Source organism: Xiphophorus maculatus, chromosome 5 (genome assembly GCF_002775205.1).
Source record: "Xiphophorus maculatus strain JP 163 A chromosome 5, X_maculatus-5.0-male, whole genome shotgun sequence".
NCBI lineage: Eukaryota > Metazoa > Chordata > Actinopteri > Cyprinodontiformes > Poeciliidae > Xiphophorus > Xiphophorus maculatus.
The window spans coordinates 19651556-19677992 of NC_036447.1; the positions used below are offsets into that span (position 1 = coordinate 19651556).

General features: G+C 38.9%; 1 protein-coding gene across 3 annotated transcripts in view; it reads right to left on the reverse strand.

The window, feature by feature from the left end:
- grk4 (G protein-coupled receptor kinase 4) overlaps positions 1–26437 on the reverse strand; it is a 54590-nt gene that overhangs the window by 12638 nt on the left and 15515 nt on the right. For all 3 annotated transcript variants that reach the window (XM_014476060.2, XM_005797240.3, XM_023333562.1), the window contains exons 2-8: positions 18143–18238; positions 9472–9584; positions 7723–7800; positions 6671–6771; positions 2294–2386; positions 1816–1879; positions 1573–1713 (exon numbers count right to left, since the gene is read on the reverse strand). In XM_014476060.2, coding sequence (XP_014331546.1) covers positions 1573–1713; positions 1816–1879; positions 2294–2386; positions 6671–6771; positions 7723–7800; positions 9472–9584; positions 18143–18238 — 686 coding nt within the window. The remainder of the gene's footprint in view (positions 1–1572; positions 1714–1815; positions 1880–2293; positions 2387–6670; positions 6772–7722; positions 7801–9471; positions 9585–18142; positions 18239–26437) is intronic.

A 26437-nucleotide genomic window follows, 5' to 3' on the forward strand; every position in this document is an offset into this window, starting at 1 on the left:
AAAAACAACTTGTGCATTAGCTAGAGCTTATAAACAGCAAGAGAAAAGAGAGCATTCAGAAACTGGACTTCATTTGATTTTTCTCCCCACAAAAAGTATGCAGCTCAGACCAAATATTTGCACACATTGTACGAGAAGAGGACCATCACTTCTCTCTTTGACATTTAATCAAAATACAACTTTTCTGTTTTTAGGTCAGTTAAGATTACTGAAGTTGTCTGCATCTACTAAAAGCCAGAATAAAAGAAAGAGAAGTTTTATTATTTCAAACACATCCCTTAATTATTTGATAGATCTATGAACTTAGGTTTGCAGTCTACCCTCTCTCTCACAGACGCAAACTTCTTCAGCTCTGACCAGATTTTTCTAAACGCCTGACGTCAGGGCTTTGTGATGGCTCCTCTAAAATATTGGTTCTATTGTCCTTAAGGCTACTTTGTTAATAATTTGGTAGTATGCTTATGAAAACTGTCTGTTTTATGCCTAAGCTTCAACTTCCTAGCTGAGAAAATGTTCCTTCATCATGAGGCCATCTATTTTGTGAAATGTTCTGTCCACACATCATGACGCTGCCAACAATGTGCTTTACAGTTGGAATGATGTTCCCTGGTTTGTAAGCCTCTCCATTATTCTTCCAATCAAGAAGAACAATGTCCCACGGTTCTACTTTAGTTTCATCAGACCATCGGACATAGTTCCAAAACTGAAGGTTTTTGTCCCCGTGTGCATTTGTAAACTGTAATCTGGCTGTCTTTGTTGTTTTTGGAGCAATGACTTCTTCCTCGCCGAGTGGTCTTTCAGCCCAAACCGGTACAGGTCTCGTTTCATGATGGATGACGACGCTGTCGGGAAGATTCTGGCTAAATCTACTCCAAGATGTCTGGATGTTATTATGGGGTTTATCTCTGGGCTTTTCCTGGGCAGAATGATGGCAGGACATGCCGTTTATGCTTGCATTGAATTGTTTGAACAGATGAACAAATGGAAATAAAATATAAATCTAAAGAATGCAGTCATTATTCTGGAATTTAGCAAATAGAAATAATTTTATTAATCCTAACCGACTCACTTCATGTCAGATACTGAGAATATATTTGGTTTTAAGTGTTGTGTTTACAGTCTGACTTGCAGACAATAACATAAAACCATGACAATTTGTTGGCAAGAATAAATATCCAATCAGTTTCAAGGAAATACTGAAACATTTGAGGCTGACGGCATGCTGCAAATAAACCCAAATTTCAGATGTTTGCATCCTCTAAATAAAATACTGAATATGGCTTTGATTCAATGCATTCATGCAACATAAGTGGTCAGAATGTTTACATTTTCCTGAAATCATTCAAGACAATATTTTTGTGGTTTCATTGTAATAAATCGCTCTCCCCAAAACCAAACAAGCAGAACTCTTTCTTCCTGCATCTAACTTTTAGCAGGTGACGATTAAAGGATTTGCAAACATGTCATTTGCTTTAATTTGCAGGATCCTGCAGCAGCAAGCACCAGGCATGCATGCATACAACACAGATGCAATTCAGGGAAAGGTTGAATAAGAAAAAAAGTCGTACTTACTACAAAACTACTGTTAACTTTTTCTAATATGCGTTTTTCGTTTAGTGCCATTGCTTCACCTTTTCTCTTCTTCACCCGTTTCTTTTCCAGCTTTTTACAGGCGTACATCTTACCGGTGGCACGTACTTGGCAGGCACAAACCTGAGAAAACCAGCCAAATGGGCTCATGTGAATCTGAACAATTTGGTCTTCCTATTTGATATTAAATATAACACAATTACAGAACAGACAACCTGATCTTACCTCGCCAAATCCACCTTTTCCTAGTACTCTGTAATGTCTGAAGGTATTTTTGGTTACAGGTTGCCTGCAGGGATAAAAAAGAAAAAACAAACAAGAAGATGATGTTAAAACAGGAGAGAATAATGTTTAAGGAGAAAAAAGGGCTTAATATACTAGCTGATGTCACTCTGACACACCATGTGATGTTGTAGACAGATTAATGGTCTAATTTATTATTAATCCACTCTGATGACTGCCGTTTCCATCCTGCTCTTTTCCACCAACCATTATGCAAAGTATAAATTATTAACCACTCGCAGAGACAGACTGATTGGCAGCCCCACCTTTATGTATTAGAGCAAACATTGCTGCTGCTCCTTATATGACTAATAGGTTCTGGCATCAGCCATTTTCTAAGGCCAAGAGAAAGCAGTACAGTCTAAATGTTCTCCATAAACAATATCACAGTAGATGCTTTGCGTTTGCTGGCTCTACCCACCTTTCCAACCATTTCCACTGCAGGAAGCGAGAAAAGTACATGGACTCCTGGTAGGAGGAAAATGGAGCTCCACTCAGATAATCGCGAACTGTTCTGGAAGAGGGAGGGAGAACAGAAAGAGGGGTTGTGATTATTCTGATAAGACGAACTTCTCACCAGGCTGCATTCAGGCAGAGCAACATTAAATCACGATCTCCTCCCCAACATGTGTTTACATTTGTGCAGCCCTGTAATTTTGTGCATTGCTGGCTGAGTTGCTGTTCACAGCAACTTTCAGTGGAAAGATAAAAAAAACAACAACCAGGTTTTAACACTGTGAAAAGTACAAATTGCCTTTGAATTGGGTCGAGATATGATTTCACACAGAACAGTAAATCTAATGGGACTATGAATGGGGAGGTGAGTTGTGTTGTTTGATCACATCAAACAAAAAAATATTAAAAAAGCTTTGTGGATTTCACACTTAAAACTTAAAGTAGCACCGCCTCTTGGGAAAATGTCAGAAAACTGAAAATCTGAGAAGTTTTTTTTTTGAGAAGATGAGTATGACTGTCAGCTCCTTTCTTTGACTTCTGCAACACCCCCTTTATATATAAGCAATAAGCTTTGCTTTCCAGACAAGGCTGTACAGTGACCTCAGAGTTTGAGATAAGACATTATAATGCTTCAGAATAAAAGGAGCGCCAGGTTAGAGCAGAAGTCTGGGTTGTGGATGACAAAGCACACTTTAAAAATGTAACTTCTCTTCTACTGCCATATGAATAGGCCTGTCACAATCAATTTTCCTGGATGATTAATTGTCTCAGAAGTTATTGCGATAAAAAATGATATTGTTATTTTGAGATCATTTTCGAAAAATATAATGGTAATGGAATAATATTGCAAGTACAGCCTCTCTCAGACCAATAAACTTTTAATTTCTAACAATCACTTAACACTGTAACCGGAAAACACTTTAACCATCCAAACTAAAAGAAAATACAAATTTGCTGAAGTCTCTGTAAACACAGCCACCCTTGAAAAATGGGGATAGTTGAGAGCAGTGCTCCAGGCTGAAGCCATTTGTCATCCAGTCTTTGGTAGAAAGAGAGACATGAGAAAAACAAAATCATGCAAATAGGAATTATCAAGCTCATTTTAATTTATTATGTGATTAATTGACTTGTTGCTTATTGTAACAAGCTTACATCACAATCATTTGAACTAAATAAATAAAAAATGTGAACTAAATAAGTTAAGTAGAACTAGAAAAAAATTTTAAAATAGAAATAAAGTAAAATAAAGGTGTCACGAGATGGGAGATATTTCAGTACCGCCAAACTATGCAATGGTATTTATGACATATTAATACATTCCAAAGATTAGCTGTAAAATACAGAAGATTTGTAACAAATAAGTAAAATGAATGCAAAAAGCTTTAACCATAATAAATAAAATTACTTGGACAAGTGGACAGTCCATTACAACACCAGAGAGAGAGGACGGACCAGCATACATGTCTAAGTAAGGAAGAAAATTAACCTCACATGTTTGTTTTGGCACTGCAGGAGGAAGCCGGAGCACCTGGCGAGAACCCATGTATGCTTTGGGGAACATGAAGTCTCCGCATAGATATGCTGTGTGGGATTTGAATCTAGAACCTTCCTGCTGTGCAGCTTTAACCACCAACACACTGCTCCCCACTCAGAGGCATCAAAATCAAAACCTTAATTACAGCAAAAATGCAGTTTATTCTGCAAAATTATGTATTATTTAATAAGATAAATCATCCAGATAATTTACACTCAAACTGCATGTTTACATTTCTTTAAAGTTGTTGCCCGAGATCATGATATTTCTAAAATCTTGAAATAGCTTCAGATCTTCCACAACTGTGGTTTGAGCAACTGCTGTCATCTCATCAACGAGTAAATTTCTGCAGGTACAGAAAGCCGTAACACTCCTCTGTTCACAAAACCTGCGAGTTAAAGAAAAACGCTCTCTTAGCTCGCTACTCACAGACAGAAACTAAAGTCAGAGCAAATATCCGACCTCTGTAACCAAAATGATGACGTGATGCTGATGTTGGGTTCAAAATTTTTTCCCAAACCATAATTTGAAAATACTTTAACACTAAGCAAGGCAAGTAAAGCTGCCTGTGGTCACCGCTCGCTGCTTTTGCCAAAACCCTTCAGAGTTTCCACAAGGAAAGCCCCCCTGCTGAGACAGAAAGAAACAAATGCTATGTCTCTGTGCAACACAGATTCTCTGTATATGCGAATAATATACATACAAGCTGTCAACAGGATTTCAGGAACACAATGACACCGATTAATATCTTTCCTCTTCAAATCTTCCTGGTTTAAAATGTAAAGAGCCAAGCTGTGTCCAAGCTGAGCTGGATCATGGTCTATGTGGCACGAATGGAGTGAGAAGAGAAACAAGAGGATGAGGAAAAAACTGCACTGAAGGGTGACACTATGCTCAGGCTATGACATAACACTACAGTATGTTGGACCGCAATACGGGAAGGAATATCCAGGAGTGAGCAAATGTTCTGCCAGAAGTCAAGTTTCCTACAGCTGAGGAACGACACTTAATTTAATAACATGGAGGGAATCTAAAAGCAGAATGATCATGGAGAAATTGATCAAAGACTAAACTTAAGGAAATCTTTTGTTCAAATCCATGTTCTCCAGTCATTTCAGGTTTACACATTTATGATAATCTGAGGGAGAGCGTCTGCTGTGGAAATGCCAATGAAAAAATGCCAAGCTGAAATCAATCTACTGAAAGCTTAAGAAATAGTAACCTATATGAGAAAAACAGAATTATTGATGAAGAAAATGGATTTATGCTTTTTTTTTTGTAAACCAAAATCCTTCAGAATTCACATATTAGTAAATTGAGTCCACCTGTGTGCAGTTCAACCCCAGTGTAAATCCAGAGGTTCTCAGGGCTTTGTTGCAGAAACAAGCTGTCAAAAAAAAAAACTGTATCGTGCAGACCAAGGTGCAGGAGAGAGGTGTGGGGGAAGCTGAAGAGAGGTTTAAAGTGGAGCAACGTTCAATCCATCGCCTGAGAGAATTCATAAAAATCTTTCCTTTATGGAAAAGAGTTTAGAAGGAATTCCTGACTTTACGGTCAGTGTGACTAAAAGCTATCGGGAGTGAAAATTACCACTGTAGTGGTGGCTGCATCATGCTGTGAGGATGTTTTTCTTCAGCAAGGATATGGAAGCTGGATGGCACCAAATATAGGGCAGTCCTGGAAGAAAACCTGAAAGGCCTGTTTATCCGGCTTAGCCATGATTCTTTCTTGTTTGCTTTGCGCCGTCTCCTTTTTTCTATCTGATGTAAGTCATCAGATAGAAAAGTGTTTAAGAAAAGTGCTCCATTTGTAAAGACTGACTGATGAAGGCTCAAAGACTTCAGATTTCCTTAAAACATATAATTATCTGCTACGTCTTGTTGGTCTATCACACAAAATCCCAATGAAATGTGCAGCTCTAGTATGACAAAGGTCAAAATGTATGAATACTTCCTAAATACGGCCATTCTGGAAAATATTTTAGGCACATGACAACAGTTTGTAAAATAACACGCCAGCTGATGCTAAAGGAAGATTTTTTTCAAAGGTTATATAATTATACCAAGCCTACCAGTTCCCGTGCCAAATTTCTGCTAATTTATTCAAGCAAACCAGTGATACACCTGGAATATACTGTACATCACCTGTAACTTAATTGTCCTCAGTTTTCAGCTTTAACTGCATTTATCAGAGAACAAACATAGCAAACGATATAAGAATTACTGATGACCTTGACGTCATTTATCACTGCCACGTACATGACACAACTACAATGTACCAGGAAAGTCATGGTTTTTCCGGCATCACTTATTGAGGTAAAACAAAGTTAGACAGCAGTATGTGAGAAACCATGCGTGTGTGTGTGTGTGTGTGTGTGGGAGGGGGGGGGGGGGGGTGCATGTGTGTGTGTGCAGTAAAATAGAGCCAGTCTGTTTGCTTCCTCTGGCTCTCAGAGGAGGAAGCACAAACACCTGCACCGGCGTGCGTGTTTGTCAACCTGCGCGTACGAGGAAGACTGAGGTGGCTGTTGTTTCCATGCCAGCCATCCGGATGCTTTCTCTGCCCAGCGCTGCATTTGTGTGTGCGTGTTTACGAGTGTTACATAACCCCAGGTGTCAGCTGTCCCGCCATTACCAAAGGCGGGACGGTGCCGCGAGAACACAAACCGTTCCCAATGGAGCTACTGGCGCCGTACGTTGACGGCAACAATCGATGGCAGAGGTAACTCGCAAGCAATCTATACAAGTTTTGTTGCTGCGCGCGTGTCCGATCGCAGCTGGAGGAGGAGGTTTGAGTTTCAAGACTTACTTGGTGCAGTCGTTGAAGAGCTCCTTGCATGGACTCTGCTCCAGCCTCTCCCGGCACCGAGCGATAACGTCCTGGGGAATGTCGGGTAGATGGGCCGCTGACTGGAAGGAGATAAACACAAGATGAGGGGGGAAAAAAGGATTCGCTCAAAAATAAAATGGGTTTTAAAGTACTTTGTAACAGTAATGTATGATGGGATTTTTACACATTTCTTTATAAAAAAAAAATGTCCACTCTCAAATTATCAAAGTTTTCAGTCATGTTTAAAATAAAATACAAGTTGCCTATGAACCTCTGTGGACAGGCTTTAATCACTAAAGCTGAAAAAAAACTCAGTGAAGGACAGAACACAGGTGCACAAGGAAGGGAGAAAAAGACAGAAAGACAAAGTCAGAAAAAGAAAGCAAAAGAGAAAAAGAAAAGAACACGAGAAGGAAAAGAAGAAGCAAGGAAGGAAGAGAGAAAGTAAAGAAGGAAGGAAGGTCAGAAGAAATGAATGAAGGTCTATATAAATATAAATAAAACATTTTTTCATTGTCTGTTTTTCTCTTTCACTCTATAATCCAGAGCAGGGAAATACTGAAATCAAACATCATTGAATCCTGGGCCCAATTTGATCAATATAGAATGACAAAGATAATTTAGTCCCACCAAAGTTCACTTTGGATATGGATTACAGTTAACCCGCATCATCCTTAGCACTGTTTCCTAAGTGATCTGAAATTAGCTCTAGTTATAATGGACAGTGAAATCCATCAAAGTGATCAAACACATTACTGAAAATCTTAAGTTTTGATGGACATCACTGCAATGACAATTGCAAGAACACAAAGTTGTGTTTCTCACAGCACAGTAACATCATCACCTGCTGATCCTTACAAACGGAGAAAAAAAATGTCTTGCATCTATACGATGTGAAGCCATAAGGGCAAACCTGCATTTTCAGATATAAATTACTTAACACTGATTCTTACAATGCCTCCCTGAAAGTTTAAGATCTCAAAATGTTTCAACTGGTTCTGAATCAGAGTAAACATGTTCATGCGTCTTACCCCGTTATTAAAGTATGTGTCTAATACATTCAGTCCACAGTCCCTCCTCTTCTCGTCGGGAGCTAGCTGGTACATGGCCTGTACGAGGAAAAACAGACACGTGAGCAGCGACGCCAGGCTAAGCCACGCTCGTTCAGCCATCTTTAATACTTCTCCAAATAAGGGGAGAGAGAGAGAGACGGGCAGAATGGAAGGCCCTGAATCCAGAACAAAATAACGGGTTAAGAAGAGACAAAAGGAGAAAGTAATGAAAGGAACTCTGCAAAACAACAACTTTATTCATCTTCATGCTTCATTCGTTACAATTGTTGCCCAACAGGATCACGGACTGTACAGGTTCTCAGACTGTGCCTCTGGTCAAATATGGCTGTACGTGGGGAAATGGTCTGGAGTTTGACCACCTTCGGCCGTCTGTTTTGTTTGAAAACAAGCTCTGCAGAGAGGAAGAGGACTGAGCGCTGCAAATATGCATCACAGCAACAACGTGACACTCCGGAGGGGAAACGGCAGAACACATACAACCCTAGAGATTTATTCAATCGTTTTAAATTTAAATCCATCACTGTAAATAGGTGCCTTTTTAGTACTTGCAATGAAAAGACTTACCAAGTATTTTTTATGCTAGTTTCTAGTATAACTATACTACTACACTTGAAATAAAACAAAACAAATTGTTCAGCAACACATAAGAGCTTGGTTAAAGTCAGTAATTCCTTAATATTGATGAAAAGTACTAGTCTGCCAACGGAACAAGACATTTTTTCTATATTATAAGTGGAAAAAATCTGGCACTAGTACTTTTTCATTTCATATGACACCATTTCTTGCTGAAAAGTTACTAGTTAGTTTTATCTGATTTTACAATATTTGCGCTCAAAACTAGACCAAATACACTTGGTGACATTTTTGTGTTTTTGCAGTGTGCCTGCATACCGTGAAAACCCCCAACATAGGTCCTCATTAAACAGGCACGACCCCCCTCACCTCCTGTGTTTCCTTTCTTGCATTCCACCAGGGGCCTAGACACAAGCTCGGGCCTGTGTTTGCTTGCTCACCCAGGGGAACTGCCTCTGACGTGGGACTGACCTCATGGAGGAGTGCAGAGAGGAAGAGGAGGGGTCTGCTCTTTAACAACCAAAGTCACTAATCACCCACCCACCCATGCAGGCAAAGCGCCGGTTTACCACTCCCATTTCTCGTTCTGCACAGCCTGATGTAGGCCGAGACCCAGCTGACAGATGGACGATATGAGGAAAAACACGACAAGCAAGAGAGCATCTGGGTCACGAAGAAAAGACATCTGTGATGTCATCACAGACTGCGAAGGGTAATTGTTAAAGTATTTGGTAAAAATTATCTCAGACAGACCAAAACAACGTTATGTGGGAATTTTGAAGACCAAAATGAAAATAATTTATATAGACAGCATAATTACAAAATAATAAAGTCAAGCAAGAGAAACATTTTTCCACATTTGTTTGTTTCAATATAAAACTTATGAAAGTGAAGGTGTTTGTCTGTGTCTGGTGAAATTTTGCTCAAAACTAGCTTGTTCTTCATTCAGTGAAGCTGCTCAAAGTGCATACAGTATCCAGAAATTTCATTAAAGAGTAGCCAAACTCCACATTACAAAGTAAAAAAAGTACAATGTAGTAAAAATACTCCTAAAAGTCGCCCCCCCCCCAAGACGTTACTAAAGTAAATTCAACTGAGTAAACATAACTACATGCTATCAAACTCTGCTCTTACCACAGCGTCCATGAAGTCGATGCAGCGCTTCAGCTCTGGCCGGGTGTCACAGTATTGACGGAACAGCAGCCGACCGATGGGCTGCTTCTCACATAGACTGGTGAAGTCCCTCTCTGCCAGGAGAAACACATGGAAATGAAATGTAGCGGCTGTCCTCTAGCCTGGTTCAGGTTACCTCTGAGGGAAATGACAATCACTACGTTTCTGCTGCGTAGCCATCATCACGCTTTTGCGCCCCTCAATATCGCTGGCAGATTGCCATCTTGTCGTCCATGCGTAGTAACACAGATTTGAAATAAGTCTTACTTCACATTTGTCTTCTGAGGATGCAGACCTTTATGTAATTGCATAAAGTGGGCGTGAGCAGCAATTTACCCAGCTTACTAAAAGAAAACTAACTTCCAAATTACTTATTTTCAGCCTTAGACCTTCCAGCAACCAATAATCTAACAGAGACTGAAGTTAAAAATGTTAAATTTAATAAGGACATTTTGTAATAACCTCCCAATAAGATTATTATGTTATGTCATTGGAAATTGCAAAACATTTGAAAATCAAAAATTTCAACCTTTAACATATAAATGTATATTTTTGACAACTGGGACAATTTACCAACACCAAAACTCTGTCAAGTTCATCTTAATTGATCTCTTTGAGGAATGCAGAAGGCAGAACATATTCTGAATATTCTGATCTCAAGACATTGTCTCTCCAGCAGGTGGTGAGTGTTCGCTGTGGCCTCCTGTCCAGCAGGACGCCTCGGAAAAACCTCCAAGGAAGACAGCCGGGAAGCATCCTGATCAGATGACCAAACCATCTGGACCGACTCCTTTTTAATTTGAGGAACCGCAGCCCCACTCTGGTACTCCTCATGCTGTCTCTAAAGCTGAGCTCATTTCAGCTGCTTGCAGCCTTGTTCTTTCACTCCCGATCCACATCTCATGATCATAGATGAAAGAGGGGAAAAAAAACAAAACCAAAGCGAGAGCCTTTCCATCTTGGCTTAGGTTTTTTATTCCCCACCACCACTAAAGGTTGGTGCACCTCCCACATTGCTGCAATCAAAGCTCCAATCTGTCATCAATCTCCTGCTCCAACCTAAAATCCCTTGGGACTAAGACACCAGGACAAGCATGGAGCATTTTGTATGAATGATCAAACCACATGATGCATGCATAACTTTTACCATGACTCAAAATATATTACCTGTTTCAATTTTTATATTTTTATTTTAAAAATGATCAAATATACATGGAAACTTATTTACAGCAGTTTGTTTGAGGACAGTATAAACTTATACCATCATGATGGGAGAATAAAACTCAAATATCACTGAGACATACTAGGAAGTTAGAATCATCCACCGTAGCATTATGCAGTGGAAATATTATTATAGTTTAGTGTTTAATCTGTACTTATCTGAATTTATTTGTTTATGAACTTTATAACGTCTCATTTTGGATCTGTGGTGTTTAATGTTGTAATGGGCCACAGTTCACAGCTTTACAAGCCTCAATCTCCTGTAAAGGTTTTCTACAATATGGTTGCATTTGTGTCATTTCAAGACCCATGAATATTTGACCATATAAGCCCATTTGTGAGCTCAGGCACTACTGGTGGATGAAAAAGTTTTTGCTTCCAGTTTCCACTCTAACTAATCCAGAAATTGTTATACAGAGATAAAGTTTGAACTTTGTGAAGGCTAGTCAACTTCCTCCTCACCAAAACTCTCATGTCCGTGACTTTAAGAAATAACTTTGTGCTCTGCCACATAAAGAGACAATCTCTAACTGTTCCCATAGAGTTGGGATTATGAAATTGCACATAATCTCCACTCAAGCTTTACATTTGACACAACGGAAGCTGCCATCTTGGTAGACATCATACTACTCAGACTCATCCTATTGCACATCAGTCTCCTGAAAGTGACCCATTCGCTCACTAATATTTGCAGAAGCTGTCTGCATGCCCACCTGTGGCCCTGGAAGAGGCCTACAGAAAAAGACTAATATGCAAATTAGTATTTTCAACATGCCTTAGAAACAAATCAGACCGATTGTATTGATGTTTTCTGCTGGCATGTCAGTCTGTTTTTTCCTGTAAAGCTGGTCACATCTTATTAGAACTAACTGTCTCCATTTGACTCATATTTCCTCTTTTACCAAACGAGGAAGAAGACCCAGGTCGCTCTCTAGCATTGGCTGACGGTCAGGACAGATCCACACACATAGAGACACACACAAAGCAAACACAAAAACACAAACATGCGTGTATTTGTAGAAACAAGGGAGGAAGAAAGACAGTTGCAACAAATAAAAGATAAATAATAAAAAAACAACACTAAATCTTTACAGTAGTTCTTTTATTTTAAAAGCTTCATGTCCTCTTCTTCGTAGCTCACAGCGCCACTTTAGACCTCATCACTGTGGGAATTCCAATATTCTCAAAAGACTGAATAAAAAAAAAGAGATCATTTGAGATTTTTATTACTTCCCTTAAAGCAGTACGGCCATAACATTTTAAATCTGATCGCAAAAGTTCTCGACCAACACATCTTTAAATCCACGAACAACACTTTATGCTTACCTTTAACCCTTTACCACAATTCTTTGGAGGCATGTGCCCTTCTGCATAAAATGAGCATTCCCTCTCAGATTATTAGAGGGAATCTGAACAATAATAAAAATTGGGGCCATTTGTTTAAACAATACAGCACTTCCTCTAAGTGTGCACGTGAAAAAAAAATTATGTATGACATTTATAAATGATCGTCTAATAGATAAGCAGCATGAGAAACCTGTTTATGGTCAGACTGTTTGCTGGGAAACTATGTACAAGATGAGGCAAGATTTGTGGTTGTGAAAAGATGGCGTCAGTGTATGTGTGGGGTTTTTGTGTTCAGAAATATTTTCTTCTCATCCTGGCTTCACTCAGCATCTAACCTAATGTGCACCGATTCTCAGATGTGCAGCAGATCTTACTGGTTGCACCAACATGCTGCAGACTGGAGCAAATTACTGTTGAAAAAGAAAATCACTCACTACTGCAGTTAAATGCTTTAAAAGAACAAAAAGGGAAAAACAGAGAGGTAACTATTTACCCAAAACAGAGACCGCTTTAATCACAAAGGTTTATACTTGGTGAACGTACTGGGCCTGAAAGCGGTGACAGCTGGAAACCAAATATTTACCATTCAGATATTCATTTGTTCAGTCTTTTGAAGAGCAAACTGCAGCGCTTTGCTCACAGTACTCGCAAGAAAAGTTTCAGTAATGACTTTATTGTACTTATGGGGATGGAACTGTACGATACACAGCTATTCAACATTAAATGAGCCTACAATTTTTATGTTTTAGATCAGATTTTGTGGCTTCCTAATATTTTGAAATTTAAGTACAGGCCTGAACAGCAAGGCAGAAGGCAGAACCATTGCTTTGCAGCAAGAAGGTCCTGGTTTTGAATCCTGGCCCGAGGATTTCTGCAAGGAGTTTCCATGTTCTGCCTGTGCATGCGTGGGTTCTTTCCGGGCACTCCAGATATAATTTCAAGCTCAAATAGTCATACACAATTTTAAACATCTTGAGGATGTTCAGCCACTATAATGTTTGGGAAGTTGATGAATTCAGTGTTCAGGAGAGGAACATGTTTTGCTGGGCATCAACTCCAGAGCAAAAGCAAAAGATCGTAAAATGCTGGCTAAAGAGGGTAGGATGGTGTCATTGTCCACAAAGAAACAAGAGCTATACTGACAAGAACTCGGAGATAAACATTTTTTTAAAAAAAAGTTAATCCGGGAACAGGATCAAGTAAAAATCCATGTTTTAGTTTGCAAACTCAGAGACAAAGAACATAAATCTCCAGAGACAGATTAAGGTGTAAGGAAACTAAAATTGGAGTATTTGTGACCATAATGGCCACTGTAACATGAGGAGGATAAATTAGGAAATTTGCACCATTCCAGCTAACGTTCAGAGGTGGCGGCATCATGTTGATGCAGTGTTTTTACACTTTCAAGGGGGGACTGAAGAATTTTATCAAATAGATGGAATCATTAGGAAAAACACTATGTGGAAATATTGAAACAACAACATTTTACATCAGTCAGAAAATTAAAGCTTGGACACAAGTGGGTCATTAAATGGACAATGGCCCAAAATCACACAGATTAGTTACAGTGGATTGAACACAGAAAAATTAAATCCAATCTGAGTCTGAGGAATAAGAAGTATTTAGTGTTAATATTCAGTAGCTACTCTGCTGAATACTAATTAAATGTATGCCACATATGAATTGAAATACATTTTTAAAGATTTTATCTTCACATACTTTTACATTATTCAAACATTTAGCAAACATAGCTAACTTTGGTAATCCATTCCGATCTACACAGCGAAAGCTTACTCTGATTAAAAATGTTAAACCAGCATTTATTTATAATCAGAAAATATTTACTTCTCAGCCTCTACATCATGTGCGCTTTCTTCCACCATTGTCTTACCTATGAAGCTTATTGTACAACCATTGCAATTTTCTAATGTTTTTTTTCCTTTTAGCCGGTAGACGGAGAACTGGAACCTGGCAACAATTACACTGGAGGACACACAAATGATTTTAGTATGAATGTTTTCATAACTTCTTCTACAAATAAGCCATTTCTCTAAAAGCCACCCACTAACACATTTTGGCATTGACACAGAGAACGTTGATGTTGAATGAGAAACTTCCGCTGAAAATATTGCTGAATAAATTCTTGGCCTAATACTTACATGTAATCACTTAAATAGCCAGAAACTGCAACATATTTTAGACTCGGATGGACATGTACAGTACAGACCAAAAGTTTGGACACACCTTTTAATTCAATGAGTTTCCTTTATTTTCATGACTATTGACATTGTAGATTCACACTGAAGGCATCAAAACTATGAATAACACATGTGGAAATATGCACTAAACAAAAAAGTGTAAAACAACTGAAAATACCCCTTATATTCTAGTTTCTTCAAAGTAGCAACCTTTTGCTGTGATTACTGCTTTGCACACACTCTGCATTTTCTTGATGAGCTTCAAGAGGTAGTCACCTGAAATGGTTTTCACTTCATAGGTGTTGCCCTGTCAGGTTAATAAGTGGGATTTCTTGCCTTATAAATAGTCATGAAAATAAAGAAAACCCATTGAATTAGAAAGGTGTGTCCAAACCTTTGGTCTGTACTGTACATTATGTTTATCTGTCACATATGAATTACAATCAAATATATTTATATTTTTGGTTGTAATGTGACAAACTGTGCAAACATTCAATCAAAATGAATCATTTTGCAATGTGTTATATATGAATGTTATTATTTTGTGATCTAAGACCTTAAAGAAAAATCTCGGCTTCTCTCTAGCCAGTTGAATTTTAACTCTACGGTCAATATTTCTCAAAAAATAACAAAAATCTCTGTGTGTAATAGAGACTTCTCCCAAGTCCTCACTAAGCTGCGAGAGACACACAGGAAAATGAGAAGGAAGTATTACATGGTTGGGCAATCACAGGCAAGGCTGCGTAATTGTCTTTACCACTGAATTAAGCGGCAATTTTAACTTAATTAAAACTCCAGTTTAGTTCAAAATGAAGTGGGTTAGTCAGATGATGAATGGCAGTCAAGCGTGCACAGTTCTTTGAGCATCTATAGTAACATGCTAAAGTGTTCATACCCCCCAACATTTTACAACCACAATCAGTGTATTTTATTGAGTCTGTTATAAAGTAATGCAAAGTAGCAAATTTTCCATCTACTTTGAGAAGTAGATGGAAAATTAAGAATCTTTTTTTTTATTCTTTTTTTTACAAAAAATCTGGCAAGTGTGCATTGTAGCTCCGATACTCTGATAAGATCCAATGTCATCAATTTAGATAACACTACTGTGTATTTTTTCTCAGTAAAGCTCCAGCTGTTCTCTGACGGCCTTCGAGGTTTGTTAGATAACATTAGTGAACAAACGGCATCATGGTGGCCAAGGAGAACATCAGACAGGTCAGGGATTTACAGTTAAAGCAGGACTAGGTTTTAAAGCTATATATCCGAAGCCTTGAATGTCTCACTGAGCACTGCTCTATCCATCACCTGGAAAAGGAGAGTATGGGACAGCTGCAAAGCCAAGATATGGCCATCCACATAAGCTGCATAAGACAGGGTCAGTATTATCAGAGAGGCAGCCAAGAGGCCCATAGTGACTCTGGAGGAGCAGCAGAAACCCACAGCTCAGGCAGGAAAACATGTCAACAGCACAGCTACTACTTATCAAGTCCAGAAATCTGGCCGTTATTAAAGAATGGACCAGCCAGCCAGGACGAGCTTAAACTGAAAGCCAGAGTTACAGTGAAATACTTCGGATCAATGCAAATTACCATGCCAAAATTGACCAGTAAAAGTTGAGAACAATTGACAATCTGTGGCAAGACTTAAAAAATGTGAATTGAAGATAACTGATATAGCCTGAGCTATTCTGTAAAGGAAAATGTCGGAAATCCAAGTGTCTAGGTGTGCAAAGCTGACAGACGTACACCAAAAGCATGCTGCACTTTGTCATAAAAAAGCACTACTTTTTGTGTTGGTGCATCAAATAAGATCACAGTCAAATTAAGGCGTGCGGTTGCAACGTGACAGAACGCGGAAAAAGATCAAAGCCTGTGAACACTTTGTGCAAGGCGCCATTTTGAGCTAAGCAACAACCACGTCTCTGAACTGCTATGCGAAAAAGAAACTTCCAAAACTGGTTTCTCAACATTACATGAGCCATCTGGAATGTAAATTAGAAGAAGGATGTGGGGCTTGTCACAATAAAAAAAAAATTGCTGGACAATAAATTGTCCAAGAAGTTATTGCAATAAACAATAATATTGTTCTTTTTGAGACCATTTTCAAATACTACAGTGGTAATGGGATAATAATGGAAGTAAGCCATCTCAAAGATCAATAAACTCTCAATTTTATTGATTATTTAACAGTGGAACTGGAAGACATTTTAAATATCCAAAATAAATAAGTAAACAAAACAACGGAGACAACAAATAAAAATGAATTATGAAGTTTCTGTATACAAATAATTCTTCGAAAAAAAAGGCGCTAGTTAAGGCCAATATACCAGACTGAAGTTTTGGTAGAAAGAGAGTGAGAAAAGAGAAAAACAATAAATCTCGCAAAAGGAAATTATTGAGCTTTCAGTTTTAATTATCACGCGATTAATTGATTTATTGTTTATTGTGACAGGCCTATGTGTGCTCAGTTGTGGCTTTTCATGTGGCCCATATGAGCAGCTGCCCGAGAAAGCAGCAAAGAGAGGGGCACACCAGGAACTAGCTAATAACATTTATCTTATCTGTCAGGTGGGCCCTGAACACCTTCACTACTACCTGTATGCATGTTCAGCGGAGTAAGTTTCCCCAGCGTCAGTGAGTACTGGGAGACTACGTTACCTGTTTTCTACAGGAAGAACAATTGCTGGCATTTTAATTGGTTGGCAGCACAAATATATCTACTGTATAAAACTGAACGGCGGAAAAATAAAAGCTGGATGGATGGAGATAACGAAGCACAGAGGTCTGAGGCTGGCAGACAAAGAGGCAGCAGCACGTATAGTGGAATCTGGATTTACCAAAACTACCAGTCGCTTGTCAAGGTTAAGGTCAATTGCCTGACATTATCGAGACACAACAAAGACACTGCTATCAGTCGCTTTACTGTATCCTTGCACATAGCTACACGTCTGCCAGCTAGATTACACAAGGGGGAATATTTTGATCTCGTGCTCCGCGCGATAGGGAAATTACACAACAGCATGTATGAAATGCTGACATATGTATACTCCTACAGCTGGGGAGCACACACCCACACCTCCAATCCAAATCTGGATTGCAAAGTTCTAGTTCTAATGGAAACAAGGTCTGCCTTTAAGGTGTCTGAGAGCGGACAGATTCAGGGGGTTGTGTGAGTTATTTTGTGAGGGTTGTGCGAACAAGCTGACAAGAAGCACAATCAGTGCTGAGTAAGATACCACCAAAGGGAGTGTATATACACCTACATCCCTTTCACTCGGGCCCGCTCTTATCCATCCTGTCCTCAAAAGATCTCTTCTGCTGCTGTAAATGGTCTCTCCATCCACAACTCTCCTCTTAAGCCCCTCTCTGAAGTGGCTAAAAGATTGAAGGAGAGAGAAGAAGAGAGAGATGCAGATAGTGGTGGAGGTACGCATGGAGATAGAGAAGAGGGAGGGCATGAGAGCATGTGGGGGAGGGTAGCCCTGCAATCTTTGGCAGTGAGAGCTGTGACGCACAACTACACACGCACTCTGGGGCTGTGTGGCATCCACAGAACCACCACGATGGTTGCACTGTAATCTAACCCAACGGGGCCGGCCGGACCACAAATTCACCTGTGGTGTTAAAAGTAGGAAGCGGGGTGCATGTTCTGATTTAACGTGTGAGCAGTCATCTCGACATTGATAGTCTCCCACCTCAGACGTTCACACTCGCACACGCCCAGTTTCCTGCCCTCCGCCGCCCCTACCCGCCTGTAACCATGGGTGGAGACGAAGAGAAACAGGAAGGAAGTCCAACATGAACTTCTCCCCGAAGTCAGACACACCCCGACAACCCAACGACACTGCGGGCGCTCGCCACTCATACCGATAGTTCGTCGAAGCTCCTCGCATTGACTGATGTGCGGGAGTTTAAGCATCTCCTTCCATTTCTTACTGCGGCCATTCCTCTTGCCTCCTCCACCTGGAAGACAGAAAAAAAAAGGAGGAGAGATTAATGTCAGATAGTCAAGAGCACCCAACAAGTAGCATTTTCAGCACAGGAGCAATGAAAGCATTCCTCCAAATGTGTCTCTGTGTGTGTTGTGAATGTTTATGTTTGCTCTTGCATGCATGTCTTCAAGCACGCTGACCTTGGTGTGACCAGAAACAGGGACAGCTGCTTCATCTCACCAGTCGCCTCTGTGCAATATGACGGAGCATGTGATGAAGAACGCTGACAGCTTCAAACATCACGAGTCTCACACATACACACGCACACACACCAAGTGGATCCCAGTCAAACATTAGCCAAACTAAATCGTCATTCACAGATTACCTCCATCACACACACACAGAGGTGGTGAGTATTGTTCTCAGAAAGTCTGGGAACCTTTATGTAGGGCCTGATTGCCCACAACAGCAACAGCAGATGCAGTGTGTGTGCGTGTGTGGGGGTGTTTGCATCTACAGTTGAAGCCAATCATTTACCTTCACTAAAACATACACACACCCTTTTTGTCCTTACTGTCTGCAAGCTTCTCAATACTCCGCTGGGGGTTTGAACCCATTTACTTTATGATTAATCTGGTGGTGCGATTCGGGTCATTGTGTATTTTAAACACCAATTTGTGCCTGATATGTAGCTACAATATTTCCATTTAATGTTCTTTCCACATAATTCCAATCATTTTGAGAAGCGCAGCTTTTCTTCCTGAAGCAGAATACCCACAGATGCTGATGCTGCCACCACCCTTTTGTTCTCTTGTTAAATTACACAGTTCAAACCAAAACATCTCAATCAAATCACCGAATGCACCTCATTTACCAAACAGTATAAAGGGCTTTAACTAACGATTACTTTAGAATCGATTATTGTATCGTTTAGTCTGATGATTAATCATATGAATAAATTGTCACATTCTTCAGATCATTCATGAAACCACTCAAGCCAATATTAGAAATACATTTTAAAAAATGCAGATAACCAAATATTTCAATTACTTTTTTGAGTAAGAAAAAAATGGGATTGCCTAAAATGCAACAATACAGCATTCCTTTAGTGTTCGCTTGATCATGTGTAGCAAAAGATGCATCTGCAGATATAAAAATACGGGCTATTAACCCATTGATTATTCTCTGGATTACTAAATGGATAGCAAAAGATACTCAAAGGGGGATTTTTTTCAGATTTCAAACAAGGTGAAACTAAAACTATTGCATTTGAGGAGTTATATGCAGAACATATTTACAAAAAAAACAATTTTCCATCTAAAATGCAAAATTAAAATATTTTTGTACAGTTTTGAATTAATTACTGCTCTGACTGTTTTGTCCATTCAGCAAATGGCCTTTTTTGAGTCTGTATACTCCATTTAACGATTAGTCGATTTCTAAATTGGTTGACGATTATTTCAATTATCAATCACGAGTAATTTGATTACCGTACTTGTTCCAGCCCTAACAGTATGGTGGCTGAGGAGCCTCACTGTGTTTTCACTTTCATATCACTGTTTGAATAGATTAATGTGGCAACTTAAGGCATCTGGAATTTGTATCCATTTTCCATGATGTCATGCATCATGCAAGGACATCATGGAAAATGGTCCTTGTGTTACAAGGACCATTTTTTGAGGTAATGCCTCAAAGTGTTTTTTTGTTTGTTTTTTTTTTGAGGCAAAGCCTTACAACACATTAAGAAGTCTGCCTCCATTTGTGACTTCAGAGGAGAACAACGCAATATCATTATCTGAGCTTACCAAACAGTTTACAGGTACATTAGGTGCATTTTTAAAAATCTCTAAATATTCTGACATCTAGCAAATATAAATACATCTGTTAAACACAGGAAAAATTACTTTCTCTGTGCATTTTTGGATGCAAGAATATACATTCATTATAAACAAAAAGGCAAATTTGATGTTTTTGAACCCATTATATATATGATATACTGACTCCACAAGATAAAAAAACTCGATAAATCGGATGATATTATAGCATCAAAACTGAAGACCCAAACGTCAATAAAAAATAAACTGAGAATAAACTGGTTTAAGTTAACAATCCAGCTCCAATAGAAACTAGATCAACCCCATTTTGTATTTTTTATGTGAAAATTACTGTCTTTTATTTATTTATTTTTTAATTGGGTTGTCCAGAGAATCCCAAAGCTCTTCACACTACATTCAGTCATTGACACACAATTCACACGTTAATGGTGGTGAGCTACATTGTAGCCACAGCTGCCCTGGGTCAGACTGACAGAAGAGAGACTTGACACAATCGGCGCCACTGGGCCCCCTGACCAGCGGGGAAGGCGGGTGAAGTGTCTTGCCCAAGGACAGCGACTGAGATGGACAGAGTGGGTGTTTGAACAGTCAACCCGGTTTAGGTCAAACTTTTACCTCCCACCGCCCGGATTCTATCAGATGATCAGTGAATGCACCATACCTAAGCACAACAATAATCGTCAGTGTTGACGTTGTTCCTGAAACTTTCTGCTATTTATCCATAAAAGGTAAGATAGACACTTGTTGTAACAACAGGGAGTTTCACATTTTCGAGAATACAAGACGTCAATCCGTAACCGACTCTAGAGGAATTTAGCAATTGCTTATTTTGGCGGGGCAAAGGTTTGTAATTTAATATATTTAGATAAACAGAGGCTTTTGTAAGCCCTCAAATAAATAACCATGTTTATTAACACAAAATAAACTTTGATGTAAAGAGTGACATGTAAAAAATGCTGAGTAATTATTCTCAGGTTTGCATAAACAGAGTCCTAAGAGTCTAATATTTCTGATCTCTGAAAATATAACTAATGCAGCTACTATGTGCAATTTAGTGATCAAAATCACACTTAATTATACAAGCGATCTTAGCGATATTAAAAATGGGTATGTTTATAAAAGCACTATTTCTCTTTGTGGGTCTATGATACTGTCCTATTTCTCTGACATGCAATCCTAGCCATACTGTCACCTAAAAAAAGACTGCAAAGAGGTAATAAATAGTTTTTATCACTTTTATTCTACCACAACAGTAACACTACATATCTTGATAAAATCTAGTCTGAGGGAAGCCAAAGGAAGTCTATTGAAAAATCTCAAAATTAGGGTAAAAGACTACACTCTCTAGGGAACACACACAGACTAATATATAGGGTTAGTGAAGCTTTTAACAATCTGGCACCAGACACCACTAAATGAACTCTTTAATCTATCATTTTAAGCTTGGGTTTTATTTTGATTATTTGAGTATTATTTTTCATGCAGATTAGGATAAAAGGAAATAATCATCTGATTCTATCATAATCCTGCATGGAGTTTGATGATAAGTTCAACCTACATTCATGTTGCCTCACATCAGTCCTTGAACGCCCCCCAATCGCTCAGCTCTCATCTATTTTGGGCAATTCTGGCACCATCTGTTGGGCCCCTTTTGCCTTTGGATTAAGACTACAACACAATGTGAAAAATCTGCCAGAATGCAGATGATCTTGGCAGGTTTTCATGGAGTTCTTCAAGAAAGCTGTGTGTTTCACATCTAACACATCTAACAAGTGAAGACTTGTTAGAAAGTCTGGAGCATGTACAAAGCTGCTATGGTGGGATTCAGCATATCAGGAGCGTGTAGGTGTCTACTATCAGGAGCGTTACCTTATCCATGACATGTGGCACACGAGCAACAAAATAGATCATCAGAGATTTGAAAGCATGACTTCCAACACTGGCCTCAGCATACAACTTCTTCATGGCCACATTGGACTGGCTGCTATTCATATTAAGTCCCAACATTGTTCCAGTTGCAAGCAAAAGGAGTTTACTAAGCAACCAGAATGAACAGTCCACAATTTTCCATGATAATGCATAGAAATCAATATGCTGGACAACCAGCAGGGGGAAAGGCACATACTCCTTCAAATTGTACATATAGGCTGGTTGTAGCTTAACTGTTTATTTTATGATGTCAAACAGAAGTCCTAGCATTATACTAAGATGATGAGGAAGGAGCAATTGTAGGAAATACCAGAATTAAAGCATGCAACAGTGAGAAAATTTGGGTCGATACCAATATGGATGTTATGTCTGATAGTTGACATTTACCAATGTCATACTGTACTACTCTTGACATCTTGAAAAATAAAAAATTGGCTTCACTACTGCTTTCTGCTTCAGGTAAACTCCCCACAGTCCTGCGCTGCCTCACTATCACTGGCACATGACCAAACAAATACCACATGACCAACTTCCTCCCATCATCCTCCAGAAACAAAATGGAAATAAATATCGGTCAATAATATAGACCCAATTTTATTTATCGGACCGATACGGTAAAAAATGACTAATATCATCCCATAACAATGTTAGTGCTGATATATGTAATAAAAAAAATGTATCAAATCACAAGAGCCCACAAAAAACAGCTGCAGACCTCAAATTCCCCAAGAGAAGAGGAAACAGACATTGAATCTCATGTGTTTGAGTTCTCCTGACTGCTCTAGAGAAGATATGCTTACACAGAGCTAAAGCAGCTTAAAATTATAATGCCGTACTAAGTGCAGAAAACAGTAAATCCTTTCATGTCTCTTTTTTTTTTGCCAAGCAGCCAACAGAAAACTTGTGAATGGTCTTTTTGCTTTCAGAAGGATCGAGAAATAAACCTTGTATTATTTCACTCCGCTGGTTAATAGTCATGGAAGTCTGTTTTACAAAGAGTAGAAAAATGTCAGCCACCTCTTCATATCTGGCTTTCAAAGGCAAAATAAGAGGGATTTATTGTCATTCACTCCTGCATCAACCATCATTGCGGTATTCACAGGTATTTATCATCTTTGCCTCGGATAAGCAGTCAAAAGTGGGCAGAGAACCATTTTTCGCCTCAGAAGAACACATTTAACCACACTTACATCTCACATGGATACACTAAAACCAACAGCATCATGTCTGCCAGAAACAGAAGACTTCAGATGAGTGGGATGAGTCAAAGTTTATTAAACTTGAATAATTATTTTAGTTCTTTGTACCTTTTGTCCTCAGGGGACAGAAGGAAAATATGCAACTACTGTCAGGGGAAATGGATTAATAGTCCGTTTAGCAGATATGATTTTATTTCAAAAGTCATTAAACATTCTGCGGTTTAGTGTAAGAAGAGCCATTCTCACTTACTACTCCTAGATTCAGTTAAGTTGATGTTGTACTTCTGACAAAAACCACAACCCTTTTTCCACACTGCATGTGCTATCAGGACTTCCTGGCCTATTGTTATCCTGTTTGTAAAGTACAGTGGTTGAGTGGGGAATGAGGTCAAAGTTGAAGCCTTCCTAGGATGACAAGGAAAGTCCTGAGAGCTGGACAGACGTCAATCTGTCGAAAGGACAGCCATCATTCAACGTGTTTCTTTATCAGCTTCTTTATTGGGGATCGGCTGATTTAAGAGCAGGTAGTGAAACAGGCAGGGTTCCTGTGTAGTCAGAATGGAAGACCAAATACTATGAGAAAAACCACACCCGTCTGTTTGCAGTAATAATTTGCTGAAGCAAAACCTGATAAGGACAGTGCTGACTGCACAGCATTTTCAAAATACAGCTTTCTATTCTCCAAAAGCAGCGACCTTCACTTTCACTGGCATCCCTGGTGAAAATGTAGAAAAGATAAGTCTCACAAAAAATTTAGAGAAATCTAAACCTTTATTTAAATACAAAGATTCAATTGGGGAGGCAGGGGGAATCCTGTTTTAAGAAATAACATTTTTCATAAACTAAAATCAATGGGTAGCTTTAGAGAAGCACCAATAAATGAACCATTAAACGGATGTGGATGATTTTCAGCTTGATCAGCACTAGTGACCAGCTGGTTGGAAGCTGAAAACAATCTTTTTTTTAGGATCAGTGAACACACCCGTTATGCTGACATCAACAATCTCTGTTGCAAGCGATGCCAATGTGTGATGAAGTCAGGGAAAAGAGATGCAAGAAGATGACCAAAATAAAACTTTTGTATTGGAGAGAGCATGACTTGCAGCAGAAAAGAAGATGACTGAAAGATTTGCACAGCACATTTTTTTATTTGACATAAAAAAGGAACCTTTTTATTTATTAGTGTTTAAAAAAACAGCAAGAATATTGTCTAATATTTAATGGTATCTTGTTCCATAATTGTGAAAAAGGTCAAATCGCCTGAGGTTCAACCAAGTATTAGGTACAACCAACAGAAGCTGATCAGCTGAACTGAAGCGCAGTAACGAAACATAAGGCTGAAGCAAGTCACAGAAGTACAGAGGTTACAGTCATTCTCTTAAAACAGCAATTCAAGGGATGTAGTTCATGTGTAATTTCTCTGCTTCATAGGGAACATGCGACCCAGCACAGAGGTTTGCTATTGGTTCACCTCCTGAGTCGACTTCCATTGCTTTAGTAATTATTTCTGCTACCACCCTTTAAAACGCACGTTTTTCAGTTCAGCCAGCTAGTCTATGGGGAAAAGAAGGTTTGGGACCACAAGGACATCACTTTCTCAGTGGTGTTATCTGTGCTTACCTCACTGTCATCCATAAAAGATGCTAAAATACGTAATCAATTGGTCTCTGCTTAGAAATCTTTGTAAAGCGACTGCTTTCACAAATATCGCCTCCACTCCCAGTGTGAATAATTAATGAAAAATCAAGACTAGAAGTAGAAAAGGTGTGTTTTTATGCATTTTTCTATTATTAGTTGTTAAATAAAAACCTCAATCAACTAAAATTAGTGTCAGGAAGTCAAAGTGTCACTAAACACATTCTCTAAAACACAGATTCAGCTGGCTGAAACCCAACAGGATCTATGGTGAAGCACATTGTTTTTCAGTAGATAGTGGACACAAGCTCTTGCTGATGGAGAGCGTGTAGCTCAACAGCGTCAGAGGAAAATCCTCTGCCCCGAAGTTCATGAGACACCAGCTGTCCCACCAACGACATCTGACAGTTTCAACAAGAACATGAGCCGAGCAGGATCAGTAAAACATGTGCAAAACCACAAATTGACATGCAAGATTATGTTTATGCAGTATGCATGCTCCTGCAATACACTTTTCCTCTCTAGTTTTGTAAGATAATAAAGAAATTATTTTCACAATGTAAAAACAATACTTCTGCTTTTAGCATCATCTGATCCCATGGTTTAATGGCATAAAAACTGAGAAAATGCCATTTGTTGATCAGTTTAAGTATCCACTGAGATCAATTCATCTGGGGGGAAATAGTCATTGTGTGGTTTTGACTCTTGACATTCTGGATGAAGAATAAACAAGTATCTCTGTCAAAGGCACTTAAATTGTAAGTTAAACTGTTGTTGTTTTTTTCACAAGATGTGTCAAAATTATAGTTCCAAAAGTTCACAAAAACAGCTTGATTCAGTTAATCTTTTTGTTCTATTAGGCCAACACTCAAATAATGCCTCATGTTTACAAAATGCAGCTTTTAGAAGTTTTACTCAAGGACACGTCGTGCGGTTGCGTAAGCAGAAATAATGAGGCAGTTTGGTTTGAAATTAAAACTGGCTGTTTTTTATAAACTAAATTGTTTTCATTTTAATTAGCAAGGGAGGATTGAAACGGGTACATTCCTGCTAAACTAAGTTTTTGAATCTAAACGGAAAGCGATGCTGCTATTCCTGGGACCAAAACACAAAGGTTTAACTAACTCAAGACAGTATTTGGTGTCTAGGACAACTTTTTGACGTTTACTCTGCATGAATCTTTTTTTAAAGTTTGTTTTAGTGTAGAGTCGGTGAAAGTTCATGCATGTGGAGAACTTTAAATTATCTAAATACCAACAGACTCCAAACCAATTGTTTAAACTACAAGACATCTTTAGTGCTTTGCTTTTGTCCCACATCTGACAGATCACTAACATTCCAGCTAATGTTTCAGGGAAGAGAAGATGGTGTTCCTTCTTATCTGATATTCCCCTTTTCTTTGGACTCTCAGTCAACGTTCTCCAATGTAAAATGCTTTCTGGGTGGTAGAATTAAAAAACAAAACCACTGAGGAAATTTATTTACCGTATTTTCCGGACAATAGAGCGCACCATACTATAAGCCGCACCTACAAATTTTTAGAAACAAAATCTGGAAATGTGGCATCTCTGCCGCTCTCGGTTTTCCATAAATCTGCTGGATTTATTAAGGACGCAGCCCTGCATCTCCAAC